The sequence below is a fragment of the Cherax quadricarinatus genome, unplaced genomic scaffold (assembly GCF_038502225.1).
Source record: "Cherax quadricarinatus isolate ZL_2023a unplaced genomic scaffold, ASM3850222v1 Contig957, whole genome shotgun sequence".
Classification (NCBI taxonomy): domain Eukaryota; kingdom Metazoa; phylum Arthropoda; class Malacostraca; order Decapoda; family Parastacidae; genus Cherax; species Cherax quadricarinatus.
Window position 1 is genome coordinate 89476 of NW_027195983.1, and position 10836 is coordinate 100311.

Consider the following 10836-nt stretch of genomic DNA (forward strand, 5'->3'; position numbering starts at 1 on the left):
CCCGAGCACCTGAAGAAAATAAATGTTAGTAAAGGCTGCAGGGTAGGGACGATGGTCGCCAACACACCACCTTCGAAGAGGCCGGTCATCTTGACGCAGAACTGAGCTTCCTGGATGTTGTCGCAGGAGTCAGCAAAGAGGACGTGGTGTTGGGGTAGAGCCTCGGCACAGGTACGCTCACTGGTAGAGTCACACTGGAAACACCGGATCCCAGCAGCTGTGGGCAAGCAGGAAGGGTAGGCCACCACACCCATCAGTATGTAGCATTCAACATACGCTTTTACAACACTATATAATAAAGACAAGTCATGTGTATTTTAACAAAAAATCCTATATGTATATAAAAAAAATCCATCATGCATATCAAAAATAAACAAATCCTAGTATGGAAAAGGAAATTAGTTTTTTTTTTAAATCATAGGCACAAATATTTTGGGGTATTCCTAGACGAATATAAAAATACAATTCTTGAAATTTATACAAGGGCGACTCTCACATGCATGACAAATTAGGAATATTGAGAACAACTTAATACTGTGACAGCTTAAATAATACCATGAACAAGCTGGTTTATATCACATCATGGTAGTGTAGCATGTTACTGTGTGTACATGTAATGTTGCTATGCGTGTTGACATGCATATTTGTCTCACTGTGACACTACTGTAGGATTTCATAGAATTTGGTTATAGTTAAGCATTACTGCAAGCAATTGCTATATTTGCCTAGCCATTGTTTACATTTGTATCGCCATTTTACCCGGATAGGGACAGAGTATAAAAGGAGAGGGGGAACTACTGAAGGAAACTGTATATTCTTGAATCGTAGGAAGGCATTTGACACAGTACAGCACAAGAGATTGAGACAAAAACTAGAGATGCAAGCAGGAATAACTGGGACGGTATTACAGTGAATCAAAGAAAACCTAACAAAAATGAGATAGTGTGTTTGGGAAGTGGCATTAAGTGGGAAGAGGCAAGTGTGACATTGGGGTTCCACAAGGATCAGTACTATTTCTGGTGTATATGAATGGCATGCCAGAAGAGTCCGATGTAAACCTAACGAGTTTATAACCAAGAGAGGACAAGGAAAGGCTACAGGATTAGTCTGACAATCAATTATTGGAACTCGTCTCCATCAAATACAAGACTAAGAAAATTGGTGAAGGAGAAAAAAAAAATTAGAAATTACGTTCAGACTTGGGAGACAAAGACTGCAAACCACATCTCGGAGAAAGCATTGTGCCAAGCATACTGCCTGTGGCGCACGCACAAACTATATAACCTATGCAGCAAATGTGGATTTGACAAATCTAAGATTAGGTTTCAGGGATTTAAAGAGTCATCCACAACAATATATATGACATGTCAAGCCCATCTTGGAATATGAATCGCCAGCATAAAACACACATCTAAGAAAGCATATTAAGAAGCTGGAAAACTTCATGGGTTTGCAACTGCACTTGTCCTGGAGCTAAGGGGTACGAAGAGAGACTAAATGAATTGAATCTGATGACATTAGAGAATAGAAGGACCAGGGGAGACAGGAGAGGCGGGAAACAGGTATACGAGGGAACAGCTGGAAGTTGAAAATGCAGATGAATTACAGGGATATAAGTATTTACCCCGACAGTGGTCAGAGTGGAATGAACTGGACAATGAAGTGTTAAGAGGCAGGATCAATATACAGTTTTGAAAATTCATATGACAGGTCTCACGATGCTAGGAGAGAGTGAACGCACTAACGGCCAATACCCGAAGCAGAGCCAAGAGCCGAGACTCGACTTAAGAAACCGCAAACAGATGAGTGCAACATTAACATCCTGGGAAAGACACATCATCCTGGCCACTCTCAGTTCAGTCTTAAAGAGTGAGAGTCGGGCAGCGTTCAATATCTCCTCTGAGACAAATAATCTGCAAGATCACGACCAGAAGAAAGGAGATCAAGTGAGAGTGTAGAGGGGGAGGCAAGGGGAGACGGGGAGAGGGTGGAAAGAGGAAGAGAGAGGGCGAAAGAGATGAGAGGGAAAGAGGGAAGGAGAGGGGAAGGGAGGGAAGGAGAGGGGAAGGGAGGGAAGGAGAGGGGAAGGGAGGGAAGGAGAGGGAGAGATAAAGCAGAGTAAAATAGGGAGGAGGCAAGGGAGGAAGAAAATGTTCAGTGAGGAAATGGAGAAAAAAGAAAAAATGGAGAGGGGGGAGTAACGGAGGTTAAGAAGGGATAGAAGGGATGGAAGAGAGCGACAGATGGAGGAGGACAATGAGAAGGATGAAAGACTGAAGGCGAAAATGAGGATCGGGAGAAGAGAGGCAGAAGTAATACTAGATTACAGAGACGTGCACTAAACCCGCAGGGCTCGTACAACACCTGGGAATGGAAAGTAATCAGATTTGATCTGAGGAAACGGAAGGTAGGTCCCATTCCTCCTATCAAGAACTCTTGAGCAGTATCAAGACAGTAACCTTGATGGAGAGGGATGAGAAGTGGGGGGCAGGGAAGAAAAGTGGGAGAGGAATGGTAGGGTGAGAGAAGGGAGAGGAAGAGGGAGAGGAAAGGGGGGAAGGAGAGGAAGGAGAGGAAGAGAGAGGAAGAGAGAGAGAGAGGAAGAGAAAGGAAGGAGAGGAAGAAGAAGAGGAAGAGAGGGGAAGAAGGCGAGGAAGAAGGAGAGGAAGAGAGAAAGGAAGAAGGAGAGGAGGTGGGTTCCTGAACCTGGTGTGTTATGAACTGAAGGGGGCGAAGAACTAAGGGGGGAAGGGGAGGGAAGGGGGACAAGGATGGATCCAAGTCCCCTCCCACCACCATCCTTACCAGGTAAACACATTCTTTAAACACACACACACACACACACACACACACACACACACACACACAAAGGCCGTGTCTAGTAACAAGTGCCTTTGACAACTAGTAACTACTACACACGACACAAACATGTCTCACACAGTGTAGAACCACTTCTTATGCATCATACACTAGTGTAAAGCATAATATGCTGTATCCGGCTCCCCCACACACTACGCATCTTATACATATATGTATGGAATGCATATATGTATATGTATGCGTGGTTGGATATCTTATTACAGCCATCTTTCTCTTCGTCGTCCCCATTTTCTGTCCTGTGTATGTTTTCTGCTCTCGCATGATGGAGATATCTTGAGTAAAGTTACATTTCTGCTGTGTATGTGATAAGTTATCCTGGGAGATGATGACATCCAGGTGATAGTAACTCCAGCTCTGTTGGAAGGAAACCTTTGACGCTGTAGTAGCTGATGAACCATTACCAGAATATTTGACGATATCCTCATTGACCCACTAGTCTCCCAGCTCAGGCTGACACTGCAATCTCCCAGCTGAAGCCAACAGGTTTCAACATCCTGTATGGGCACCATTCTGCGTGATGGAATATGACAGGGAAACATAGCTTTTGTTCCGTTCCTCCCCTCCCCCTGGGAATTATCATATAGAACAACTGCCGATTTATTCAATTTGTTAAAAAATCATCTTACATATTTATGCGAGAGAAGAAGCTAGGAATCCTGCCAGTGTACCTGGAGGGTCTTCCGGGGGTCACACCCCCGTGACCCAGTCCTTGACCAGGCCTCTCGGTGGATCAAAGCTTGATCAACTAAGCTGTTATTGCTGTTAAAGCCTTTGACAAGTATAGTAATGGCGTAGAAGTGTATACAATACGTACAAAAGGAATAACTGTAAAATGTAGGCAGCTGGATCTCTAGGTTCCTAACAAGAATGAACCAAGCAGCAAGTCAACACAATTTACAGCGAGGTCTCCACAGCGAGTAGCTTAGTGCCTCAGGGCATAACACTCGCCACACTTGTTTTGATCGTTTTCGCAATGGCAGATGAAGATACAAATCACAATACTGACACGTGTTTCGCAGATGATACTAGAATTATGTGCGGTATCCATCGAAAGTACAGCAAAACTAAACTGATGTAAACTAAAGAACAGTGTTACTACCACAACGAGAAAATTGATGGACTGGATAACAAGAAGCGTTAAACCAAAGATACACAGGCAACAATAATACTCTAACACACACACACACACACACACACACACACACACACACACACACAGATTCTACTACTGTTAGTATATAACCCCATTCAAGGTAGGTATAACTACACACCTGGAGAATGTACTGAGAAATCTCAAAGCCTTCCTAAAGTCAAACACTTAACTTCCTGTGAAAGGTTAAAATCCCTTCAAAATGTACTTCCTGGATCGTCAGCGAGAAAGATGTATTACAGTTTACATATGTAAGATGCTGGAGGGATTGATCCTACATCTGCACGCTGAAATTGCTTGTAGAACACCCAAAAGAAAAAGTACAGTGACAAATCATTATGCATAACGAGTCCAGGTGTGCTCAACGCCTTACATACATAAAGAAAATATCAAATACACCTCTAACTTCCTTTCAGAGGGAGCTTCTAAGTTCCAGAAATAAATTATTGATTACTCGAGCTTGTGCCTATGTTAGGTATATGCAGAGAGCACTAACAGTCTGACTCGCCAAGCGAGAGGCAGCGGAAGCGATGATCACCATTACTATATAAAAGTAAACCACACGAAGGCAAGATCATCTATCAAAGAAACTGATTCACGCTCTTATTTCCAGAAAATGTGTGAGCAGGAGTTTATTGATTAGCTCTTGGGATATCGATTATTCTCTTAATTATTCACTGCTTGCTTTAACGCAACTTCTCCGTCGAGGTGTGCATAAAAACTGGGTGTTACAGTACGTAGGTAATACACGACGGCCTGTATGGAGAGGTTTATCTTAGTACCTGCAGCATTACTTAAGTCATGACACAAAATTCCAGTCTTAGTCTCCACCTGTGACAGCGCCTTCACGCCAGCGAGACGAAGAGGGAGTGAGGTTGAGTAGGTAGGTCAGTGGGAGGGGGGAGAGAGGGGGGAGAGAGAGGGGGAGAGAGAGAGGGGGAGGGGGGAGAGAGAGGGGGGAGAGAGAGGGGGAGAGGGGGGAGAGAGAGGGGGGAGAGAGAGGGGGGAGAGAGAGGGGGGAGAGAGAGAGGGGGGGAGAGAGGGGGGAGAGGGGGGAGAGGGGGGAGAGGGGGGAGAGAGAGGGGGGAGAGAGAGGGGGGAGAGAGGGGGGGGAGAGAGAGGGGGGAGAGGGAGGGAGGAGAGGAGAGGGGGGACCGAGAGAGAGGGGGGAGAGGAGAGGGGGGAGAGAGAGGGGGGAGAGAGATGGGGGAGAGAGATGGGGGGAGAGAGAGGGGGGGAGAGAGAAGGGGGGAGAGAGAAGGGGGGAGAGAGAGGGGGGAGAGAGAGGGGGGGAGAGAGAGGGGGAGAGGGGGGAGAGAGAGGGGGAGAGAGAGGGGGGAGAGAGAGGGGGAGAGAGAGGGGGGAGAGAGGGGGGGAGGGGGGAGAGGGGGGAGAGAGAGGGGAGAGAGGGGGGAGAGAGAGGGGGGAGAGGGGGGAGAGAGGGGGGAGAGAGAGAGGGGGAGAGAGAGGGGGGAGAGAGAGGGGGGAGAGAGAGGGGGGAGAGAGGGGAGAGAGAGGGGGAGAGAGAGGGGGGAGAGAGAGGTGGGGAGAGAGGGAGAGAAAGGGGGAGAGGGGAGAGAGGGGGAGAGAGAGGGGGAGAGAGAGGGGGAGAGGGGGAGAGAGAGGGGGGCAGAGAGGGGGGGCAGAGAGGGGGGCAGAGAGAGGGGCAGAGAGAGGGGCAGAGAGAGGGGGAGAGAGAGGGGGAGAGAGAGGGAGAGAGAGAGGGAGAGAGAGAGGGGGAGAGAGGGGGAGAGAGAGGGGGAGAGGGGGAGAGAGAGGGTGAGAGAGAGGGGGAGAAAGAGGGGGAGAAAGAGGGGGAGAAAGAGGGGGAGAGAGAGGGGGAGAAAGAGGGGGAGACAGAGGGGGAGAGAGAGGGGGAGAGAGAGGGGGAGAGAGAGGGTGAGAGAGAGTGGGAGAGAGAGGGGGAGAGAGAGGGGGAGAGAGAGGGGGAGAGGGGGGAGAGGGGACAGAGGGGGGAGAGGACAGAGAGAGGGAGAGAGAGAGAGACGAGTGGAAGAGAGAGGAGCGGGGCTGATAGAAAAGACGAGAGTAAGGAACAGAGTTGAGATTGGCAGGACTGACAGGATTAGTAATATAAATGATGAGAGACTGACAGCATGGGTGAGACTAACTGGCAAGATTGGTTATGACACTGACAGTTATTGGTGGGAGACTGACAGTACTGGTGAAACAATGACCGACAGTACTGGTGAAGTCGAACTATATATTTCGGAATAAAGATGAAGAAATGCGGCAAATGTGAACAGAGGAAAGCTAATTAAAGGATGAGAAAGCATTGCAGAGTTTCTTGACTACCACTCACTACTTGATCGTCAATATGGCTTCAGGAAAGTTTACTCTGCTACTGACCTGTTGTTAAACCTCTCCACTAAGTGGCACCAGTCACTGGATGAATCCAAAGTCAGCTGTGTGGTAGCACTAGACATTGCTGGTGCTTTCGATCGGGTGTGGCACCAGGGCCTCTTAGCAAAACTTCAAGCACTGGGAATTGCAGGCTCTACGCTGTATCCTCAGTGATTACCTTCATGGTAGATCTCTAAGTGTAGTTCTCAATGGAACGGAATCAGCAAGACATCCTATTGGGGAAAGTGTTCCACAAGGAAGCGTGCTGGGACCAGTTATGGAATGTCTACTTCAATGACCTTCGTCTCATCCCAGAATCCCATGCATATGCAGACGACTGTACACTGATATTCACTTATCCAAAAGAAATGCCAGCTGCTCTAATCTACATCAATCACCAGCTAAGAGCTACACCAGCTTGGGGAAATAGTTGGCAAGTAACATTTGCACCTGAGAAAACACAAATGATGGTCTCTAGGCACCATGATGGTAATGCCGGTGTAGTAGTAAGGATGAATGGGAGGGTGTTGGCACATGGAGAAGTTTATATTCTTGGGGTGAAATTTGACTCCAAACTAACCATGAAGAACCATGTTGTAAATCTAGCAAACAAGGCAGCCAGAAAGCTTACAGCACTTCGCCGTATCTCACATCTGCTTAGCAGTAGGGTAGGCAAGATTCTGTACGAGGCACAAGTACGCTCACACCTTGAGTATGCTCCACTTTTTTGGTTTGCCTTCCCCCCCCCTCTCATCTGCGACTGCTTGACAGTAGAGAACAGAGCAAGATGTCTCATCTCTAGCTTGGACCAATCCTGGACAGATCTGTCATTTCAGCAGAGCCTTCAACACAAGAGGGATGTGGGTGGCCTTACTGTTATGTACAAGGCCAACATTGTCAAAGTACCACACTTGGATCCACTTCGAGGACAACGTGAAGCTTCTATACCACAAGATGGGCAGAAAGCAGCAACTTCACTCTGGCTGTACCCTTCTCCAGAACATCACTTCATTTGAGGTCATTTATCCCCAGGATGACTGGAGTATGGAACACATTCGTACAGCATTATGTCAACGAGATAAAGTCAGTTGATCAAATGAAAATGCTGGCCCACAGATGGCTTCAACTTCATCCTGTTCCCTACTTGTATGTCTCATAACAATAAAAATGTTTTCAAATGAGCTGATGTAGGTAACAGCTCTTAGCTTGTCAATAAAGTTAGGAATCCTTAACCTGTAAATAGCTTGTCAATAAAGCTAGGGATCCTTAACCCAACCTTGTGTAAAAAAAAAAAAAAAAAAAAAAAGCTAGGGCTACTTTATGTAAGACTGTTGTTTAGCTATCATCATTAGGTACATGGATATCTTTCATCCATCACCTGAATACTTCCAGCAGATACTGCAGTTTCTTACACACAGGGCTCCACTGTTTTCTTACACAAGATATAACATTCTAGCAGGTACTGGAGTTTCTCACACACAACTAGGGTTTCCCAAGTTAAAACATAGGACTAGTTTTTTTTTTTAACGTTCTTTTTCCTGGAAGCAACCCTCGACAGTTGGTTAACGCTCGGGTACCTATTTTCACTGCTAGATGGGCAAGGGGTAGCAGGGGTGTAAGGAATATTGCCCCCGTGTTTCTTCTGGGATTGGACGCCAAGACCTTGATTGTACGTAGGTAATACATGGAAGCAGGGATGGGGGAGGGGGGAGGGAGGAGGGATGGAGAGGAAGGGATAGTGAGGGAGGAGTGATAGGAGAGAGGGAGGAGGGATAGGAGAGAGGGAAGGGAGGGATGGGGAGGGAGGAGAGATGGGAGAGGGAGGGATGGGAGAGGGGGAGATAAAGGCAGTATGATTCAGTGTGCGGTAACCTGCTGATCACAGCCTAGCCTCCCAACTTCCTCCACCAACAATCAAGCACAAAGACGGAGGTTCTCAGCTCCTTGGGAAGATCTTTCAACACAAGGTTTAGTTTTAGAGTCCCAGGTACGGAGCAATATACGAACGAGCATGATCCTCACACCCTTGCTACTCCAGCCGCCTAACACTAAAAACGTATCTGTTAGCAAGCAAGAGAAAGTGTTAGAAAATTCCAGTCCTGCTGGAAGTCATTTCTTGTGCTTGAAAATTAAGTCATACTGTAAAGATTCAAGTGCTGGGTAGAATGTATCCATGCATTACGATGCATCTTAAGGTGATAACTAAAAAATCTTCTAGAAGCACCTTACATGTATAAATACATGTATGTGAAGGCTTACTCAGCCCTGTAACAACTTCAGACAGTATTACCAAGGCTGGCTCCTCCTCAGGAAAATTAATGAATAGAAAAAAAAAAATTCACAAAGATAAGCATTATTATTTAGTAATGCAAAGATAAAACATAAAAAAATGGTGTATCCTACTTGAAAGAAAAATGAAATGGAAAAATGACATTTGAATTCAACGCTAATATGCACAAACTGGGGTGTCTGGTTGATGTTGACACCGTCTTGTAGAAATTGTAGCCACTGCTGATGATGGGGGGGGGGGGGTCACAGGTGTTGAGTGACAACCCAACGACTAGTTCTTCACAGAGTCTATAGCCTTGAATAGTCCGTCCTGATGACAGGAACTCAGGTTCTTTACCACTGTAAAGATGAGGGGTAGTGTCCTGTACAATTAATCAGGTAGGTAGACCCGATCTGTCATTCCAAGCTGGAAAGAGAGACAGGTTACCCACTGCTTAAGAAATCACTCTCCATGATAAGTGTAAGATATTTAAAAAAGGTGGTGATTATCGAAAAGTCATGTGGAGCTTAAAACTGAAAGGACAAAGTTTATTATTGGTCAAAAGTGAAGCTTTCAACCAATATCCACTAGAATAGGAGCAGAGGCTTTTACTTACAGTTGTGACGGGAGCTGTGAGTCGAGTGATTACTGTTTGGCCAGAGCCCCACACCTCACCTTTCGGGGTGGGGAGAAAGGGGGGGAAAGGATAGCGGGAGCTAGACTGACCCTACCTTAACAAGCAGCCGGCAATCAAACTATCGTTACCATATACTCGCTCGCTACTCCTACCTGTTGAACTTTTCCCTCACAATGTATAAGGTATACAGGCCTAGTTGACATCAATGACATACTACTATATAGAAAACCCCTTGTTATGTAGAGCATTTCCCGCAAATTAAGTCAATTTTGTCCCTCATGCAACCCATACCAGTCAATTAACGCCCAGGTACCCATTTTTACTGATGGATGAACATGGACAACCAATGTAAGGAAACACGCCCAATGTTTCCTCCCTCACCAGGAATCGAACTCGGGCCCTTAGTGTAAAGCGAGAACTTTTGCTACCAGGCCACAGGTCATCGTAAGTCTTGCTTCCAACATTCTTATTAATATCTGTCTACATACTAATTTCTAAATTTGTCAATTTTAAATCCATTTTTGTGATTTTATCTCGTTAAATATCTTAAGCATCTCAATCGTATTTTATTCATTCACTCATCTTCCATTTGTACACTAATCTCATGTATTCATTCTATGCTTTTGTTTAGACTAGTGTAGAATCAATGCTCTTTGTCTTCCTAGGAAATATTTATCCATACAAACGATTGACTCATCTTTTTCTGTTTACCAGCCCATATACATGTATTATGTAATGTGGAGACGAGCTGTGCATTACCAATTATTCACATCTGGAGAATTTAGTTTCAATCTCGGCACAAGTGGACATTAAAATGGTATAAAATACCGACAGGTTGTTAGGTAAGACACATATGCAACAGTTAGCTATCTTTATTTCGAAACGTTTCGCCTACACAGTAGGCTTCTTCAGTCGAGTACAGAAAAGTTGATAGAAGCAGAAGAGACTTGAAGACGATGTAATCAGTCCATCACCCTTAAAGTTTTGAGGTGGTCAGTCCCTCAGTCTGGAGGAGAGCATTGTTCCAAACTGAGGGACTGACCACCTCAAAACCTTTAAGGGTGATGGACTGATTACATCGTCTTCAAGTCTCTTCTGCTTCTATCAACTTTTCTGTACTCGACTGAAGAAGCCTACTGTGTAGGCGAAACGTTTCGAAATAAAGATAGCTAACTGTTGCATGTGTGTCTTATCTAACAACAAGTGGACATGTTGAGCATGTTTCCCCTTTCCACTTAGAACTGAATAGGTGCCTGGATGCTTCCCGATTGTTGCGGGTAACATCCCGAGGATGATGGTCAAAGGACACCATGGAAACATGCAACACTGATTGACTTTCTTGGATTAGCCTGGATTACTAACTCTTAGATTTAATAATCAGCATAAAATCTTATTCATAAATACTGACTTCATTCAGAGGCAGAATTAACAACAAACCAATCTCAATAATGCATCGTGCATTTCTCCACGCATCAGCAATGATGACAAAACTGAAGAATCGGTAATGTTGTCCGAGAAAAATATAAGTAATGTATG

General features: G+C 45.5%; 1 protein-coding gene across 1 annotated transcript in view; it reads right to left on the reverse strand.

Annotated features, from left to right (window-relative positions):
* Window positions 1-9292, reverse strand: part of bou (glycosylphosphatidylinositol anchored membrane protein boudin) — a 54814-nt gene extending 45522 nt beyond the window's left edge. The window contains exons 1-2 of the mRNA XM_070080787.1: window positions 9280-9292; window positions 68-217 (exon numbers count right to left, since the gene is read on the reverse strand). Of these exons, the coding sequence (XP_069936888.1) occupies window positions 68-89 (22 nt within the window). The 5' untranslated portion in view covers window positions 90-217; window positions 9280-9292. The remainder of the gene's footprint in view (window positions 1-67; window positions 218-9279) is intronic.
* Between the last annotated feature and the right edge of the window lie 1544 nt (window positions 9293-10836).